Consider the following 20366-nt stretch of genomic DNA (forward strand, 5'->3'; position numbering starts at 1 on the left):
AAAGTGACGACTTACTCTTTTACAAGGCAAAAGGGTAAATTTAAGTTCAGATTGCATACACGCAGGCGAACGCATCCTGAGATACGCAGGAGTTTAAACATCACTTTTAAATTTGTAAGTACAAAAAAGCTTTATACATTTTTCAATTATTATACATACCTTTTATATTTTTCCACATAAAATATCCTTAAATTATTAGTTTTTCTCATTCCTTACTACACTAAAATGGACACAAGTTTTAATTATTTGACATTTTATTCCATAATCACTTTGGTTTGCGTGTGTTTGAGTGAGTGTTGTTTGCTCTCTTTCAGTTTGACATTTTACAATTCTAGATGCGTCTGAGTTTTAAACTACCCACTTGTCATTAGGTTGCACTGCATGTCCCTTCGTAAAAGGAACTACATGTTCTTGTGATGATGATGTTGTGTTTGATAATGATACGTCTTTGACACCTATCGGCTTTTGTTTTTTTGTTTTCTATAATATAAGTTTATGAAAATAATACTCAGTGTTAATTTAAAGACATAAGGAAGAGAAAACAAAACAACAAATCAAATCAAATTCTAAAACACAAATACATTACACATTACTCAACGCTTATATTGCCACGTGTGGGATAAGTTCGCTTTCCTGTTCGTAAAACGCTGGTTGTATCTTTTTGCTTTGCCCTTTTACAGTGCTACATTAGTACGGTTTTACATGCAGATGAGATTATATACACTGCTCATGTGTGCCATTTCAAATGTTGTTTTTGTGTGCCTTCTTCTTCACTATACAAATGTTCTCCGACCCGACACGTTCGGGTCATCCCGCAGAGGGATGGCGTACCCATTCTGTGACCCTTTCTTTTCCCCCCGAAGCGTACCGTTTGATACATGACATATTTACAGATAAGAGAGATAGAGAACGCGTGTGTGTTTGGGAGTAACTCCACGCCTAAAGGGGGTTCGGTATCGGGCTCCGTATATTGTTTCCGTTTTGCGCGGTTTAATGAGCTTCCGAAAGGGGGTGCGTCGTCATCGATAAGAGTGATCCGGTATGTGTATTTATTGCTTTTCCGTATCCCTTGGTCTAGCTGCGGCAATCCGAGCACTGTACCTACTGTAAAGCGAACCCAAGAACTGCAGCCACCGTAAGGGCGAGGAATGATTCGAGCAGCGTTGAACCGGAGCTACGGCCCACCTGACGATGGTTGGTGGTCGGCGGTGTCTGTTGTCCGCTGCGCGACATTTTTGCCTTCAGATCGATATCGATCATATTGGTCGACTCGTGATCATCCATCGCCGGCATATCGATCATGTTGGGACCGGTTTCGGTGACCAGGTTGGTGTGAATGTTTCGACACTTGTCCACCGGTTTCCAGGAGCGCGTAATGTTACTGCTGAACGATTCCGATTCAATGCCCTGTGGGGAAAAAGAGCAAAAAAATTTATGAGAAAAACGAATACTGTTGCTGTGGAAAGACGAAAAACCAGCGAATTTTTATCGAATTGAAAATTTCATCACGTTTCTCACGTCGGTAAACCCCACTTTACTGTTTAAATGTTTCTGTCGAGTTCGTGTTTTCCCACCGGGAGTGTATCTTCTCCAGAGATACTTTTTTTTGTTTTTTCGGGGTAGATGTATTTTTTTGGAGGGTTGAGTTTTACTGAGAATCGTTCGTACTATGGCGTAGTAAATGATACCACTCATATCTAGCCACAAAAATACAGCCCCAACCGAATGTTTTCCGATCGAAAAACCCACAACCATCACAGACGGTCGATGCGATCCGGTGGAAGTGCTCATGATGTGCAAAGGGGATTGAAGAAATTGTACGAGATAAAACATAGAAACGTTCTGGTCATTTGTTCCAATTCGTTTGCTCTTAAGACGGTTGTGCTGGACTTTAGCACGTCGGGAAGGAAGAGCCGGACCGCTGTGGGAAGCAAAGTTGCATCGTGCACTTTTCATTTGCGGTGTCGGTGAATGTGATGTTGCAGGTTTGGGGCAGGTTGGATGGTACCGTTTTCATGGCTTGCGGCCACATTCCCGAGATGGTCCCGGTATATATCCATCAAACAAATGGACGATGGACGATGGCAGCATCAGATCAGCGGCTTGGTCTTGGGTCGTTTGTGTTTTGTTGGGGATAGGGAAACGGATCAGTATCGGTATGGTACTTGTAACCGCATACCAATTACTAGCGCCATTTGCACGAGTGCACAAGAAGTAGCAGAATGTGCAAGCACAGATCAGCAAACCGTCTGCCTTCGAGCAAAACAAAAGTATTTCTTAACGAGAATGGACTCGGCCACTAGGACTTGGTGTTTTCTTCTGTAATACAAGAAATGAAAGAAAGTTTCATGTTTCTTATATCATTCTTGTTTTTTTTTGTCTTCTCTTTTGTTGTTGCTTGTTGTACAGCGCCATGGATGGTGAATTGATTAAATTTGGAGCGAAGAAAATAAAAAGCGCCCAAATGTAGGCAAACCGCGATACAGCAATAGTTATTTAATCACAATATCTAGTTGATTTTAAATTTAAACTACGCTGAGACACTTGCTGAGACACTTTATTCAAAATGCGTCCCGTGCCGCACTTGTATACAACGAATAATTGGCATTTAAAATAAATTAACTCTAAAACGATGTTGACGATTTAAGACTCCAGGACTTCCGTATGCCGTGTAGCCATGTTTCAACATCGGGAAGGATGCACTCGCAACAACACAGCACCACTACCGATGTGCCTTCCCCAAACCCGGTACGGGAAAAGTTTTCTGCAGCAACAGAATCATTACAATCCGTGCAGTGCTTCAGATGTAAGAAACTTCTTAACGAGCTCTCGGGGTTTTTCTTTACTGGCGTTTTCTTTTTTCTTCGCCCCCGTCCGTTTGTGTTTGCTTTTCACTTCTAGCGAAACCGGTAGGAGGGTAGCGCTAGAAATATTGCAGCAATGTTGTAATTTCTTAGTTCTGCCCAGTTTTCTTGCAAGATTGCTGACCAAACCAAGCTGGCCCGATGGGCTAAATTACATGGAAAGTAAAATGAAAGCAAAAAAAAGAATTACACGTTGAAACGAGAAACGCTTAAGAATTATGAAAATAGAGCCCCCCCAAAAAATAAACCATCTGTCGATGGTGTGGGTTGCGGGAAATAGGAAAATCAACGGGGAAGGGTATGTGAAGTGCAAGTGTAGGAAAACAAACTTTTTGTGCCTCAATTATTCCGTTTGAAGCTTGACGATTGTGTGGTAAGAGGCAACAGCAAAATGTCCCTTATTTTGTAGCTGCAGTGTATAAATGGTTCAAGCTGCAACCATTTTCGCTGTCGTTCGGAGGTTGTTTGGAGATAGGCAAATAAGGGAAGCGGAAAAAAAACATTAAAAATGTAATATTTATAAACGAAGAAAGTAGGCTGGGAACACACGCTTAAAGTGTGGCCAGTAGGATTATTTACGGAATTGCGTTTTTCATGCTTAGCTGAAAGCGTGCAGGCATGTTCTCGTACACGATTCGTTGTGTCGGATGAAACTATAAATACAAGTGCTTCTTTCACCATCCATCCGGACGAGTATGATGAAGGATGTAGATGACGATCTAATGTTCTATTACACACACAACGAGCGAGAGGGAATCTTTATACTTCTTCATAAAGCAATCACGCACAGTTTCTTCTAATCATTACCATCAATGGTTTTATTATGACGTTCCGTCCCGTTGACTCTCATTTGCGGGAACGAACCGATCCAAGGCACGGAAGGAGAGATTTGCGGACAAAATTTCAAGTACCTGGTTGTTCTACTTCTTGTCCACTCGTTCCTCCCCCCGGGCAGTAGAATACCCTCCGGGAGAGTTTATGATATAGTAGTTCCTTTTACACAAGTGTTTTTCTTACGTGTCTTTTACCCCGTCCCTGGCTCTTCCAACCTGTCTTCCAACCATTGATCCATTCAACGATGCTAGTGCACCGAGAGAGAGGCCTCTGATGTCTGGACATGGTGGAAAAAAATCCTCACACACACATCGACATTAGAAGGTGGTGGTAAGGCTGGAGGTTGGGTACTTAAAAAATGTCTCGACCAACATCATCATCAACCCTCCACCCGAACCGCCTTTTTTCCTTTCCGCCCCAGTTTTGTTTTGAAAAGAAAACGTCCCTATTCTCTCTACCCACCCCCTCCCATAATACAACCTGCATCGTGGGATGCCACAATCTTTCTGAAGGGCAAATAACAAAAGGAGTACAGAAGAGCCGTGAGTGTGCGCGCGAGTGCTTTTGAAACAAACATCAAAGGGATGCCGACATTACAACATATCGAGAATAATAGCGCCCGGTACCACCCGGTATGGTTTGGAGTGGGTTTTTTTGTGCATGTGTGTGCCATGGTGCCGTGACCAGGAGTCGAAACCGATGAAGCTTGAGCCTTGTTGAAACACTGTGGTTGAGGGCAGAAGGGAACGGTAGATGGAAGCGATGCAAAAGGGTTTCGAAGTAAAAAGGAAGTAAGTGTGTGTGTGTGTGTTTCTTTAGTGAAAAATGACAAAGACTAAAGATCTTGTACCCGGTTGGGATGACAAGAAACTGTAAAATTTACATTTGGGCTCTGGCGATTGGACACTGTAGTGCTACCGATGGAAAGAGAGAAGCATCTTCATTTGCACCATCGATTCAATGGATTAGTGCTTCTCGTTATTGATACCAGATGTAGTTACTTGGAAGTCTTAGAAGAAACATTACTGAGGGATCCGTAATTAGGACTAGTGAAGGAATATTTCTTACTTTTCTTTAACTTTAGAAAATACAATGAGTTACACACATTTGGAAGAAGTGTCTATTAATAAGCTACCAATGTATGCAACCATTACCAAGGTTTATTATTTTACTGTATCCCAGGACGTGATAAAGTGATGCGAACAGGAATAAAATTTCGTGATAAGCACGGAAGTAAAGGAAGAGCTCCTCCATACCGTCCGTATCATGTAGAAGGCAATTTTTCAATCCATAAACTCAGCAAAAAAAAAACTTCAAAACTCTTTGATGTTTTTGTGCACCATGCTTAACTTCGTGAGGACAACCCCAAAAAAAGGAGCAGAAAACACATCATATCCATTTTTTTTTGGGGGGGCGAAACAAAAGGATAACAAAATATCACCCTTGGAGAACAATGTAAATGTCGGCAAAGCGAAGAGTGCACTGGCTTAAGCACAAGATACTAACAACCGTGCCTTGTCCGCATCATACCCACTCACAAGGTGCATCAATTCAGGAATGCAGGCATTCCCGGCTGCATTCCAGCGATGCAACCAAACAGTCTGCCGTTTGGAAAGGAAAATGGTGGAGAGAGAGAGAGAGAGAGAGAAAAAAAAACAAGATACACGAACCCAACCATAGTCACACTGTCCTTTGATGTCGCTGTGTATACATAAGAAGTCGTTGTCATTCTTCGGGACAAGCATTTCTGTAGTGCACGCAGGTGGATGGGACAATGGGCGGTACCGAGCACCGAGGTTTGTCTCTCATTAGCGCTTAACGCTTGGTACATGCATCCAGTGGGTAATGCACACGGTATCTGCAGTGTTTCGGATGTGGAAAACCCATAGAAATCGGGCAGCTATCTTGCAGGAAAAAAAGTATACATGTGTGTTTATCTCGTCTTTATCTAGATCCTGTTTCTTGCTTAACTTTAGTTGTAAAGTTGCGTCTCCGAAAGATGTGTCTTTGCTTTGATGTTTTTCTAAAGAACGCTAGCTCTGTGACTTCGTTTTCTCAAGTCTTCGTCTACGTTTGCACAACTAACCAAATAATGTAAGCATTTGTAACAAATAGTTGTACGTGTTTTTTGAAAAGTATATTTTAAACCACGCCTCAAAAGATCTGTTTCGTGCGTTTCAATTGCCACTTGAAAGGCGCCCAGCGGAAGATGAGAACTCGTACCAAGAATTGAATGTTTTTGGTCAGTACAGCACAGTACAACCATTACAAGACTCATTTTCGTTCAACTGCAAGATAAGACCATTTGTTTCACTTGAAATCTGTCACCCTACTTCGAGAGAAAAAAAACGTCACTCCACTAAGCCCCGAAGTCGGAGGGTTTATCCTCACGAGACTCGTAAGGATTTTGCTTCATTTGTAAAACGAAACTAATACCATACACCTTCGGGTTTGGTGGGTAGTTTTACGAAACCATTTTTTTTTGTTTTTGGTTTTCTTGTGAGTTAGACAGGGATTAAAGACTGAACAGTAACACGCACACGACATTTCGTGCGTATGGGTCATATGGGAACGGAAAAGATAACCCCGGACATGCGAGAAATCCATCGAAATCTTCCTTAACACACACGTGTTGCTAGTAGGGCTGAATGAAATTTAAGTGCAGAGGGTTGGTTGCAGTTTTTCCACAACTAAAGGCTTTTGCTGGAGTTTCGCTGTGTACTGCTGGCACGTACAGTTTCCATAAAAAACACACCCACACACACAGAGGGCTCAATGGACTGCAAAGGACCAAACTACCCCAGCGGGGGAATTATATGTTATCATTACCATTTTCGGAAGGCTTATTTAAAAGTTTTATTTCATCCATTCCAGCTCATTCCACTTTATACGACGTGGAACGCCCAATACCAAATGGGCTAGTTTTAGTCAAGTCGGCGTGTGTGTGTGGTTGGCTGTTCGAGAAAATCCCACACGTGCTTCATCGGTTTCATCCGAACCCTGTCATAAACTGTCATGTGCAGTAATGGTTAAGGACAGTCGAGATGGCTGGTAGGGATTAAAGGACAGGTATTGGAAACTCTGCCCCGGTTCTGCCGTCTCGTAATGGCAGTCAATTGAAAACGGCTCACAAACAACCCGTGTCTCCCATATTAGACGTCGCTCACACTCGACGCTGGCTGGCGTTGAAAAATACCTTCAACATGTATTCGAGGGAAAACCCTTTTTAAACTGCTTTTAAACTGTAATACTTAAATTTGGTGACGGGGGAAAAAAAAAGTTTACTTACCGGTAGCATCGTGTTGGTCGGTGTCCAGCAGAGTGGCTTGAAGGAACCCTGCCTCGTTGCGTCCTGGAAGCTTTCGAACTGATTCTCCCAGTCGTAGGATGTGAGCCGTCTCTCGAGCGTCATACCGGCCAGGTCTGCTGGGGATGCTATCACAACCGGGTTGGTCCCACTGGTTGAAAAAAAAAAACGTAACGAAAAAGAAATATAAACTCACAGCACTTTACGGTGCGGTTTGGTTCGTTTAAAGTCAAATTCGTCGCATGCATGTACCAAAAATAAATTCCCGCTGTACACGAACACGCACCACGAGATAGTGGAGAACGGAAAAAAATCTGTCCACCCGGGGTGGTAACGTGGCGTAACGTGCGTTAATCGATTCGGATCGAAGCAGAAACAAAAAACAGCAAACCTAACCTATCGGTTTGCTAAATTGTGCCAAAAACGGTCGAAAGTAGGGAGCGAAAAAGGGCGACAGGAAACCCAAACCGACCCATTACCGGTCGACAGTGGGCCCGGAATATTAGTGGACCGGACAGTTTGCGGTTGGCGATGGGTTTTTTGGGGCCAACTACTGGGTACATCTACCAAAAATGAGGCGGCCCAAAATTTCCGTACCATCCACATATATCCACTGAGGAGGGGTAGGGCAAAAAGGGGGCCAAATGAAGGACAGGTGTGCTAATGGACTAGCACACCCGTCGAGCGTGGTTTTGAAGATAAGGCTTTCGGCCATGGTAGTATGTGTATTTTTGTAATGTTTTAAAACGGAAGGACAACGCTCGGTTACGTTTGTGGATTGTAACAAATTGTTGCATAGTACAACGGTTAGTTTACAGCGGTTACGTGGCCAGTTGGGTTGGAAATGTTTCACCGAAAAACCTCCCGTTTCCGGATGTGGTTTTACCGAATCAACGGCACGGATGACGTCACAATCCGATTTGTGCTTTGCTGACGTTAGACGTTAGGTCACAATCACGAATCAATTGGCTGTAAAGTGCTTTCGTTTAATGGGAAGTTATGCGGGATGGAGACAAATTATTTTATAGAAAGGTTGGTAGAATCATTAGAATTATATAAATTTGCAAACAATTAAAAGTGCTTTATAAAAAAAAATCTCCTTTTTTGATTTTCCAACTGCAAAAGTAGGTGTACACATGTTGACATTAAAAACGCCTAAAAGTATGCAATTTGCTTCAATTATTTCTACTTTTTATTTTCTACGCAACATTTAGGAATCCTTTTAGCTACTAAAATATGTTTTTGCTCAAAACCGTGTAAGAAATACACTGTTAAAATTCTTTTTGGAAATTCTACCCTCAATATAAGTAAAGCATTATTGCATTTACTACGAAGGTTACCCTGCCACGATACATGCTCAATTAGATTTGTCAATTTTTCAAAACCATATCAACCACACCGAAAACTCCAAGATTGATTGCTCTAAGCACTCCTGGCTTTGTGTGGTTTTCTTCGAGCAATCGTGTGCACCTTTTGCACCGAACACTGGCCTCAATTAACAGAACCGTAACCATCGGCTTGGCTTGACTGTGTTTTCCAAGATGAGGAAAATCCATTTTTCCTATCCACCGAGATTAATAGCCGAACCGTCGGCTGGGACGTGTGAGAAATATTTGGGGTTTGGTAAAAATACGCTCTAAATAACGATCAGTCCAACAGCCTTTTCGTTGCAAGGGAGCAACAACAAGCAATATACCGAAACTTTACTTTTTCGCAAAACGGGTGTTAATTCTGTTCGAGCGCGGTTTTTGGCAAACGTTTTGAAGAAATGTACTGTTTCGGTGTTTCGGTGGGGAATGGGAAGAGAAATTATTTTACGAATGGGGTTGTTGTTTTTTTTTCTATGAAGCTTTATCCTTATCCTTGAACAGGATGAACTGATATTTCGTCCTAGAATGTAGATGATGGGCGACGAGTCCGGGCGTTCGTTACTTAATTTATTTCCCAGCCGTAATCGTTCCGAAGAATTATGTTTTTCAGCAATAAATTTAAGTGGTTAATGGTTTTGAACCGTTTTCGTAGCGGCGGCGTTTTTTCTGTCTCTCTCCTAGGACGCCCTTTTCCACCTACAGCGAGACAGAATGGGAGGAGGGAAAGAATTTTTGGTCAAATGATGGAGCCATCGGTTTTTTGTAAGGGATGCAACAAACATTCTTCTTGGAGAAGGCACAAGAAGTGGCAATTCCTATAGTCTGACCATGTTTTTTCTTCTCATATCCGTTTTTTTTCCCTTTCGTTCCGTAACTAAGCATAACATAACCGATAAGGGCTTTAGATTTTAGAGCGTGAATCGCACAGTTTGCGTTCCGGTGGGTTTCGCCTCTGCCAGCGGCGCCATATTGCAATCGCAAACTCCCGGATCCCGGAGTTGTTAGCTAGTAGCTACCTTCGCTCGCACCCTCATGGTGATGGCAGAATGTATTTATATATATTATTTCGAAAGTAATTTATTACATTCAGTTGTGCAAGATCAAACATATAGCACGGGTCGCGTACAACACACAGCCACGTTTGAGCCCGTTTGAGGGTGCGAAGGGTGCGAACAAGGAATGGCGTTTTTACCCCTCCCGTACGCGGGAAGGAAAAACCCATTTCTTCCAGCCTGTCCGCGACAGGCTTTGTGAGTTTGGGTGTGTGTATTTTTTTCTTCCTATATTTTGGGTTGGAAAATTCCACCACGCTTTCGTTTCGCTTCGTTGTGGATTAGCAATGCAAGGCAAGGGAGAGCTGAGGGGGTGATATTGTGGAGGGAGTGAAAGTAATTCATTACCCACTTTCGCGCACTTTTCGAAATGAGATTTACGCTTAGCGCGCGGGAATGTTTTCAACCAATTCTGGCTGTTGAGTGGTTGTTCGATACAGTCTGTTACGCCGGAGCGAATTCAAGAAATACATAGTTATTCTATTTATTTCTCCGATTAATGACTGTGTAAACAAAATCCTTTAAAAACCTTCACCAAAAATTACAAAATATAATACAAATAAATTTTAGAATTATTTTATATTTACGACGCCTGACAGCAATAGCCTGTTAAGGTATCCGTTCCAAGCCTTTCATTTCTAAATTGTTCGTTTTTATAAGTGCTTGAGTATTAACTGAATAAATTGCATACTTTAAGGCGTTGAAATCATGGAAGAATCCGCTAGAAAGCCAACGTACGAAATAAAATATTTTAAAAGTCTAATATAATTAGTATCGTCCTGTGACTAATTTAATTCACCACTTCAAACATTGAACTGTTTCTCAAATAATTCCCATTAAAAAGCAGCGTTCATGGACGCCGTATCAGTGCTTCGTTCGGAACGGCTTTAAAAGTTAGTTACTGTCTACTTACGTTTCCATAACTTAACACTTGAACGGATGAAAGTGAGCAGCACAACTACAACCGCAGCGTTAAAGCTACCGACTGACGAATCCAGGTGAATCCACCACTCATTAGCGTTTATATGAGAGCTTTTAAACTAAAAAGTTTTACCCGGTTGTGAAAGGATCGTTTCATCGAGTCAATCCTCTTAATGCCCGGACCAACTCACGGAACGCGGGATTAAACTTTTCACACGAACTGAAACCGGTACGTTAACCTTTGAGATTTCGATGTTTTAATTAAAATCATCCCAGTGGGAGTGCTGCTTTTACGAGCCTGTCACATTTCCATTCGGAATGTCATTAACAAGCATCGGGGACACATTAAAAAAAATCGGAAGCAAAGTTAAATGGCCTTAGCTGTCAGCTAGTGGTGTCGGTGGTGTCTTATTCAATTTCGCAACAGCTTTTCGTTACACGAAAGATGCATTAGAAAGTGAAAGCCCAAGAAAAAGGGGGAAAACGTACTGATGGTTACTATCGCTTGACGATAATATCCCCTATCAAACGCAATCTGGTATGGGTGATGAGACAATCCGGCAACATTGTCGTTATTGATGGTGAGACAAAACCAGTGCTAATCTTGGGAGGCGAATAATGGGAGAGGAAGAAAAAAACAACTACACACAATCCCATCAGAAAGACGTAAGACTCCCACCGGAGTTGTCTGAGGGATTTTCAGTTGCAAAATCCTTTCGGTTCCCTTTTTTTCTTTTGCACCTTTTCCCAGCACGGAGCATCAGGTGCAGATTGTAGGGATGACTCTCCCTGTGAGGAAAATTTTACGATCCTTCTTCTGTCCCCTTTCTCCCTCTTGCTCTCGTTCTCTTGGTCTTTTTTTGTGGAAATGGAAAGTCTTGTAAACGATATTGCAACGAACGTTCATTGTGAAGGGTGCTTGCGAAGGCAATGGTACGAAATGATAAATAATGCGAAAACGTATAGGCAAAAGTTCTCAGGTGCAAATTATTTCTAGCCTTCCCACGGTATATCCGCCTCCCCCCTCCAACGTTACTGGATGCTACTTTCCGATACTTTATCCTAACGAGTCTTTTCCCACACAGACAACCTTTGTGCAAATAGAGAATGTGTTTAATGTTTTTATTAGTGTTGCATTTTTTCCCCTCGCAACAAAAACTACAACTCTTCGGAAAATTGTTTTGTGTGTAGGAGGAAGAAAAAAAATGTCATTATTAAGCCATGGTTGCCTTGTGAGAATTGCTTCCATAAGTATTCCGCTGCCACCTGGGAAACTGGACGAGGAAAAAGATAAATGTTTTCACGTGTACTTTTACCACATTGTATGACATGAATAAGAAAATCTATGGCTTTTATTAAGAATGCTTTTTTTCTCTATTTCTTTGGTCAAGTTCCTACTTTTACGGTATGTTTACACATTTTATTCATGATTTAATTAAATAAAAATAATTTTCCATAGCATATCCAAATTTTCCGTACGAAGACCAATGTTTTAAATAACCTGAAGAATTTCTTGTCGTATTTAATTTTATTTCAAAGTAACCACAACACAATAAAATGGTACACCAAAAACGAATGTTTTTTAATTAAATTTTCATTTCATTCAAGAATAATACGTTTTTGTCCCGTTTTTTCTTACATAATTTTTCCATCATTTTCACTACAATTCCCGCAATTCCCATTTGACTTTCCCGCCAATGCCCATTTACCGTCCATCACAAGGCGACACGCGGTACACCAATGCACCACCACCGGAGCGTGATAAAGATAACAAAGGTCACCATGCCCTGTTGATGTATCTGCCGTATTGTGATTGCGAACTGTATTTTGTATCAAAAATTTAATGACGTCCATGGTTCATTTTGTGAAAACGAGAAAATAAAACGCTCCTCCATTGCATTAGCGCCGTGTGGGCTCCGGGGGACACCAGTGCGGTTGACAGTGGCCACAAAACTATAAACAAGATAAGTTTCCTCGTTTTTTTGTTGTTTTGTTTGTGTTGATCCCATGTCAATACGTCTCTGCCACGGAAACTGCCTCCCACTATGGGGTGGCGCATGATTTTTTTTTGTTGCTTCTTCCATTTTTGAAACCAACCAGCCTTTGTTCCTTTCGCGGATGGCCAAATGCAAGGCGAAAAAAAATCATGTTTAAATGTTTTATTTTCCCTTCAGTAGACGAACAGTTCGGTTCAGTTGGCATGGTGTGCGGTCAGATGGAAAAGGTTCATTTCGCCGATCGTTGGCGGTTCGGTGCCTTTTTATCATCTGCATCACCTGCAACGCTAGGACCAACCAAAATAAAACACACAAATTCGCACCCATGATGAAAGGAAACCAAAGTGTCCCCGTGGCCACGATGTAAAATATAATATCTCATCAGGCATCTGGTAGGTTGCATTGGCAAAAACCTGTAACTGCTGCAATGGATGAAATCATTTTGATTTTATTTTCTTCCATTTTATTTTCGTATTTCCCTATTGTGAAGAGTCGGACAAGGGAAATCGTCACCTTTTGCAGGGATGCAGCAACACACAAAGAGCAAAAAAAAGAGCTATCATTAAAATTTAATGAGATTTTTCCATTTCCCTTTTCGTGGTAACAGTTTTTTTGCAGCTGCTCTTTACATTCAATGAACAATCCATCACCTCTTTCGAAGGTTCCGTTTCGCAAACAACTAAAAGGACGTAATAAGAAGCAAAAGACAAAATACGGATTGAAACAAAGATTCGGGAATGGGGGATCTTCTTTTTTTCCTTAGTCTCGTGAAAGAATTTTTGCTTCCCTTTTCGAAAGAAATTACTATCGTTTTGAAGCGCTTATGCGGTAGCGGTTTATGTTCATTATTGGCAAAAAAAGAGCAGAGTTGAAACTGAACAAATTTGCCACTAGGTAGGTGACGATTGTGGGAAGGATTTTCGTTTCGGGGTGGAAAACATTTTTTCTATCTGACCAGTTGAAAGGTCTCCCCGGACCCCTTGGCAGGTGGGCTGAGAAGCTTTCGAAGAAATTGAAAGCGAGAAAAAGATGTCTTGGCACAAAAAAAGGATCTGCAGAAAAAGAAAGTTTTCACAATGGCTGCAGCCAGGAAGCCCGAGAGTAAATAAGGAAACGAACCGGACTGTACACAGGTACACAGCCACAATAGGCCAGAGCAACTCATTTATACACCGTGAACAGGCTCCACTGTATCTCTTGGGGGTCGGTACGTCCATTCGTAGAAGATTTTTAAAACGCGCAAGAAAAGTTTCAGCTCAAAGCGAATAAAAATAAAAATTATTTCAAAAATTCCAACTTCCAAACATTGCGACAACTTCACACACAGAATGTACGCATTCTTTGCGAGAAAAGGCGATTGGGTGTGATAAAGAAAATTCCTTCCCTTATCGTCACACAACTTTCATACTTTTCCGACACTTTTGGACGATACGAGGACAATGTGGTTTGTGCCTGTTCATTGCGGTTCCGGTGGTCGATTGTTTTGTGGTGCCGGAAATGGAAGCTTCCAAACATGTGAAAGCAAAAAAAAAAGGAAAACGGATTGTTGTGACTTTTTTTCTGGTTTTTCCTGCTTTTTTGTGGGCGTTCGTCTACTAGCAGCTGCTTTTTTTTACCACTCCCAACCTAAAAATATCCGTTGATAATACTCATTAAGCTACTTCGTTACACAGTTGAGCGGGAAGGATTCGATAATCGATACAGGGTCCTTTTTCCGGTTCGATCGATTTGGGACATTTGTTCCAATTTCTTGGAAATCATTCCACTCACGTACCACCCTGACCAGTGGGTGTGGGTGTGGAGAGGGAAACCCTTCTTTTTCCCTTTTCAGGTCCAAGATTTGATTCCCACCAAAAGCAGGGAAAGAAATTATCATTCAAAAGTGGTTGGAAAAATTCTGTTCTCTCCTTCAGAAAACATCGTCCAGCATAAAGCATGAAGGCTTGTACATTGCGCAAAACCTTTCAACTGACATCTTTTGTTATTTTTGGGAGCAAAAGTGATGCGGAATGGAAGGCAGCAGGGTTTAGAAATCATTAAGCAGGAGCTAAAATGAAACCGAAAGAGGTACAAATTAAACGTCACATTTTGCCACAGCACGCTCGTCGTTTCAACTTTAAGGACATCAGTGCGAACCGAGGGGCTGGTTTTTATTATGCGAGACGCGTTTTGTTAAACAGGGTTGGGGCTTATCGTGCAGGAAGTATGGTCGAAATAAGAAAAGGGAGTATTCTTCAAAATTGGATGAGTGATGGTTGATTCTTGGAAGGAATACAGCTAGCTGTGTAACTTTATTAAAAGGGGCAGATATTGGAAAAGGTCATTCAATCATTTAGAAAATATTCTCAATCGATCAATTGCTTGTTGAAGTCACAATTGAAATTGAAGACCGAAGACAGACTGCTTTAAAAATAGTTACATTTTGTGACATCTTTTTTAAAGGTATTGTACAATACCTTCCTAATCATTATTTCAAAAGAAATGATAATTAAAGTTGATAATTGGATGATGTTGATTGAATGTCTAAAGACACTCTTGGCCCTTGAGATATGAGTTTGTTACTTGGTGGCGGTGATCATCTAGACCAAATCAATCCAGAGAACAAATGTTCTCAAATATTGAGGTTGAGAAGAAGAAAATACACTTGCTAGCAACATGTGTAAAAGAATTACATCCGACGTCAATATCTTGTTCTGTGGAGACGTTTAAAGAATACATCGCCGCCACATTGTTCTTCATTAAGACACATAGAATTGAACATATGAGAGTACACAAAAGCTCGTCCATTTGTCCTTGAAACTTGACATCCCACAGCAGACTTAATGTCAGTTGCTTTCTCCTGAAAACCGTTTTTTTAGGCCACCACAACCACTACGTTCTTGCCCGTAATGCCTTAACACGTTAGACAGTACTTACGAAGCCAACTCCTCGATGCCCAGCGAATGTAGTACGGTCGGAAGACTTGGCAGCGAATGGCACGATGTCAACTCTCGCTGACGAGGGTAGTACAGTGTCAGGATGATACAGATTTCCTCCCGGGTCGTCATGCCACCTGTAGGGAGAGTGAAACGTATAACGTAGAAACGTAAATTTAAACCCCCCGAAGACAATGTCGACCGGTCAGTGTCCCGTGGGCGGCATAACAGCTTCCACGGAAAAAGGCAAAAGACCAGCAAGAGCACTTTAAATGGGTGGGCAGTGAAGTGTGACAACCGACAGCCCGGTTCACTTACCGAGAGTGATGGATTTGCGGGACGAGCTGTCATAGATACATTCCGCAACGAGACTATCACCTGGGAGTACCCGGGCCGGGACGGTCAGCCGCCGGTAGTCCTGATAGCTTGGATCGATGTTTGTGTCACGCATTATTGGCTGAAGCTCCATACTTCCTCGGATCTGGAAATTAAGGTTCCGGATGGTGAGGATTTGGTGAGCATTTTTGGGAAGTATTGGAAGAATTCCTCCTTCAAGTACCTACCTGACGTAGCTTCACTTGTCGCCCGATCAGATGCGTACGGCTCATGACGGCGAAGATGTTGATGCCATCGCGTGGGAATGCGTGCTGGGTGCAGGCCCCAATGCAGTGTCCCTGGGAGACAACCTTCTCCTGCCGGGGTGGTATAATGTGCCGCCAGTTTGGATCGAGCCCGACGGACAGGACGCCCGCATCGTGCTGGCGCAGCTTGTGCGTGTAATAGAGCTTCAAGCCGGAGTTGTCCACCATCTGTTGCTCCATCGCGATACTATCGTCCATGTCGTCTGTCAGGTCCTCGTCAGCGTTCGAGCGCGGATCGCTGTCCTCTGGCGGTGGTTCGACCGTTTCGTCGCGCGATTTAATGTTCATGTTGCGCTGCTGCTTGCTGAGATTCTTCCGATAGAACGGTGAGAAATCGTACGTGTAGTCGGGATAGTTGTAGTGCGTCTCGAGCATGTAGTAGGTGGCCTGATGTGACTCGAGCGGATAGCCAGCTTCCGGCGGGAAGGTGAATCCCTGCAGAGATGGGTGGGAATGACATTAAAACGGTGGATGGTGGAGGAGATTCTTGAGATAGTTGTTAGTACAGGAGTGCAAATTTAAAATGTTCACGTCTGTTGAATAGGACCCCTAATGACACCGATCTGTCTTTTACAAGGAGGTGTTTTGCTAAGACGTGTAAGCAGCGACATAAATCTTCCGCTTTTCGGTTGTTTGAAGCGTACGACTACGACAACTTTATAGCCCGTCTTTTGAGCAGTACAGGTTTTACGATTACGAAGCTTCCCACCAGCAACTTGCACTATATTGCAAAAGTGCCAATCCCAGACTCATAAACTGGTTCGGAACAATGGCACGGTAATAACGCTCGGTAAAGCGCGCAAATGCATGGCGTCATCGTCGTAAAAGTCACGCTCCATATAACCATTTGCTACTGTTTTTTCGCAATCCCGAAACGAGACACTATTCCAATCCGCCCGTATAGTGTAGTACACATCATAAACGGATGCGACCCGTAACACTATTCCTAGTGTACGCGAATAATGCGATAAATTACACCCTCTTTGCAAAACCGCCCTTTCGGGGAGGTGGTGGACGTGACGAAACGGGTCCACTCACCCAACGTCTTACCTGACACCACCTGGGTGTAAGGTCTTTGAATCGGGATTTTTTTGTTGTAAGAACACCGTTGAAGGAAAATCAGTTCACGCCACCGATGATGACACAGCACCGTTGAAGCGACCGAACGCGAACGCGAAATTCATTACATTCCATCACATTCAAATTGAATTGGCAATTGGCAAATTTATTCTATCGTGTAATTTAATTTATTCGTCTTGTTCGCTGTTCCTGGGAGAGCTGTGTGAAATGGTCGACGCGTTTCCCAATCTAACGCCTTGTCCGGGAAACAGTGGAATGAATCGAACAAGAGAAAGAAAGAGAAAAAAACTCAAGGAAAAGCCAAGCTAAAGAAAAGCTTTTTTCCACCACAACCATGACGATGGTGTGGGACGAATGGATAGGATTTGGTTCCACTTTTATTTAGTCCTTTTTTTCGCGCTCTCTCTCTCTCTCTCTCTCTCTCTCTCTCTCTCTCTCTCTGCTATCCTTCCATTTGCTTTCTGTGGCAATAAGCGGCACAAATTCAATCAGCCATTTGTCGATTTGTTTTCTCATCTTTTGTTCCCTGCTGTTGTGTACGATCGGTAAGGACGCTTTTCAAGCAGTTATGCTCATTTTGATTTGTTCACTCGGTTCACACTGTTTGCTTACAATCAGCGAGCTGAAGGTGGCGTTTATTAAAGCTTGTCACAAGGAGCTTTGAATTTTGTTTTTTTTTCAAGCAAATTAATGCTTTAAGTGAAGAATGTTATACTTGTTCCTATTTTAATCGACAGGAAATGTTGATGAAATTAAAAAAAAAAATTTCAACAACGATTCATGTAACTTTTGCTGCTATTTGATTTAGTTTGAAAAGGTTTTACTTGGAACTACAGATACTAAAACAAGATTATTATTTTAAAGGTTCATCTGCATATGATTGTTGTTAAAAATATGTTACCCATCAAAATTAATTCTAATATTTTAGGAGAAAAAAAATTAACTTGCATTTTCTGTCTAAAACAACATGGTTGCGTATTGCGCCTGAAAGTATGTAAAAGCTAAAACAACATGTCCGCTCGCAACTAATTTCAAAGTACAAGCATCCCACCGTCCAATTAGAGTGTGAATGGCAAATACGATTTTTTTGCTCTCTCTCCAACGTATTGTTCAAAAGCATTGATGTGCTTTTTCCTCGAACAAAAGAATATTGTACATAAAAAGCTAAAATGGCAGGCACCGTAAAAAAAAGCAGAAACAAACAAATAAACAAATGAAGGCGAAAAATGTCGACACACTCCCCGAAAATGTAATATGTTTTCGCAGAATGGTTTTTGGCCGTAACCATAAACAATTGGACTAACCGATGCACGCGCGGGGGTTAGTTTGGTGCGACTGGAAACTATTTTACCAACGAGTGAGTTTGTGTTTGCCCTTGTTAAACCAATTTTTTGGGGAACAATTTGGCAGCTTTTGTGATGTGGGAAGGGGTTCGTTTTTTTTCACTTCTTTCGACAGGAATACTAAAGCTACAATGCACAAAGCTTTTCCTTTTTTTGCTTCTACCACTAAACAGACGGGGTTTGGGTGGGGTTTTTTTTTGTTGGCAGTTTCATTAACAATCCTTGTTACATGGCATTGTTACACCACCGTGCAGCCATGTCCCCGACGTTGGTATTTGTTTATTTTCTATTTTCCCCTGCTTTGTTTTATGGCGCAAGGGAGGGAAAAATCCTCCCCCCAACCCCCCAAACCCACACACAAATACAATTCTACACAAAGCAGTAGAACTAGCGTGGTTCGGGTCTCCTGTGACCTAATTTCCACTGGCAGCGAATGCCGGAACACGCAATATTAGCACCGGCAGCACGTTTCAGCGTTCCAAAACGTCCGTGAAAGAAAGCGCACCCTTAACGTGTGCTCTTTAACATACACCAGACATACACGCACAGCTTCAAAGTCAAAATCTTCGATGCTTCGGTGCGGAACGGAGGCGAAAAATCACTGATCCAGCAGTGCGTAAATGTTCTTTCATGTTTTGCTGCATCGGTTGGGTCCTCGTTTTTTGTTCGTTGTTGCGTTGTGGCGCCTGTTTTTTTACCGGCCGCGCTGTTGTACCTTTCCGGTTGCTTTGGGGATAACAGATGAAAAGTACAAACGGGGAAAAAAAGCTTCCCAGAGGTGTAAACGCATTTCGCTATGTGCGCTTTGACTGTTTCATTTTCATGCCGGAAAGGTGAAAGAATATATATTTCTTGCCACTACAACGCAGCGTTTCTTTTTGCGAACGTAAACACCCCACAGCAAAACGAAACGGAACCACGGTGTACGGTGCACGTGGATGAACAAAAGTGTCCCTCCACTCACACACAAAATAGCAATGGAAATGTGCGGACAAAACCATACCGTTGACGGAAGTAAACCGTAACCGTTAGTTAATTAGCGGGCGGAAAATGAGAGTGACTTTTGTCACCTACACAAACGCGGGCGATAGGGAACGCAAGGTTTGTTTGTTGGGTGTGTGTTTTTTTGTTGTTATTGCTTCCATCTTGTTAAGTTTCCATTCCGTTTCCGTTTGAAAATAGAAATCTGGGTTTTTTTTGCAGGCTTCCGCCCTGATGGTGCATAAAAGCAAACCCGGCATAAAGAAGCAAAAATTGATGGTGAAATGAAAGTTCTTCAGAGTACGCGTACGTAAGCAAAAAAACAAAACGTTCCGCTTTGCTGTGTTGGGTTGCTTATTTCTTTGAAAACCAACTCTACTGTAAGACACGAGCAGACATGCTGCTGCTGTCACGCTACTTACGTCAGATCCACGGGCCCAATTAGCTACGACGGTGTTGCAGTGCATCGGTTGCAGCCGGAAGCAGGGTTGGCCACGCTGGCGGGACAGTTGCTCCAGATCCGGCGACAATCCTTGGCACTCGTACAGGATGAGATGGTTTAGGTAGAGGACGCTCGTACTGGAATCGAACACGGGTTCATACTGTGGAATGGAAAGAGAAAGTAAGAGAATTGATTTAGCACAAAACAAAGCAATAGAGCAGGGTTAATTGGCTGAATGTAATTTGCTTTTGATAGCAAAAAGCTCAGGAATATAAAATTGAAAAATCAAGAAGAGTTTTAAAATTTTTTCTTGATTATTTCATGAAGCCGTGTATAATTCTCAACTTTTTGGTAATAATATTTTTATTTTTTTATTACGTTTCGTAAGCTCATACGTTCATTCAATCATTCGTAAGCTCGACTTGTGATTTTACTAAAACCTTTCTTTAGAAATACCCTTCTATCACACATATGAAAGGAAATGCAGACAATTTGATTAAAAGGAAATCTGCCTCGGCTTCGGCAGCATTACCGCATTTCCATTACTATTCCTCTTATCTGCCTCGAATCCGAGTTTTTCAATCCACCAATACGGCTACACTTGCAGTCGTCAACTATC

At 42.2% G+C, this 20366-nt stretch overlaps 1 protein-coding gene across 4 annotated transcripts in view; it reads right to left on the reverse strand.

Annotated features, from left to right (window-relative positions):
* Positions 1-236: 236 nt before the first annotated feature.
* The window catches only part of LOC125770055 (MOXD1 homolog 2-like), a 63875-nt gene continuing 43745 nt past the window's right edge, over positions 237-20366 (reverse strand). For all 4 annotated transcript variants that reach the window (XM_049439239.1, XM_049439240.1, XM_049439238.1 and 1 more), the window contains exons 5-10: positions 19728-19907; positions 15824-16336; positions 15579-15741; positions 15262-15397; positions 6988-7156; positions 237-1407 (exon numbers count right to left, since the gene is read on the reverse strand). In XM_049439239.1, the coding sequence (XP_049295196.1) occupies positions 1102-1407; positions 6988-7156; positions 15262-15397; positions 15579-15741; positions 15824-16336; positions 19728-19907 (1467 nt within the window). In that variant the 3' untranslated portion in view covers positions 237-1101. The remainder of the gene's footprint in view (positions 1408-6987; positions 7157-15261; positions 15398-15578; positions 15742-15823; positions 16337-19727; positions 19908-20366) is intronic.

This window comes from Anopheles funestus, chromosome 3RL (genome assembly GCF_943734845.2).
Source record: "Anopheles funestus chromosome 3RL, idAnoFuneDA-416_04, whole genome shotgun sequence".
NCBI lineage: Eukaryota > Metazoa > Arthropoda > Insecta > Diptera > Culicidae > Anopheles > Anopheles funestus.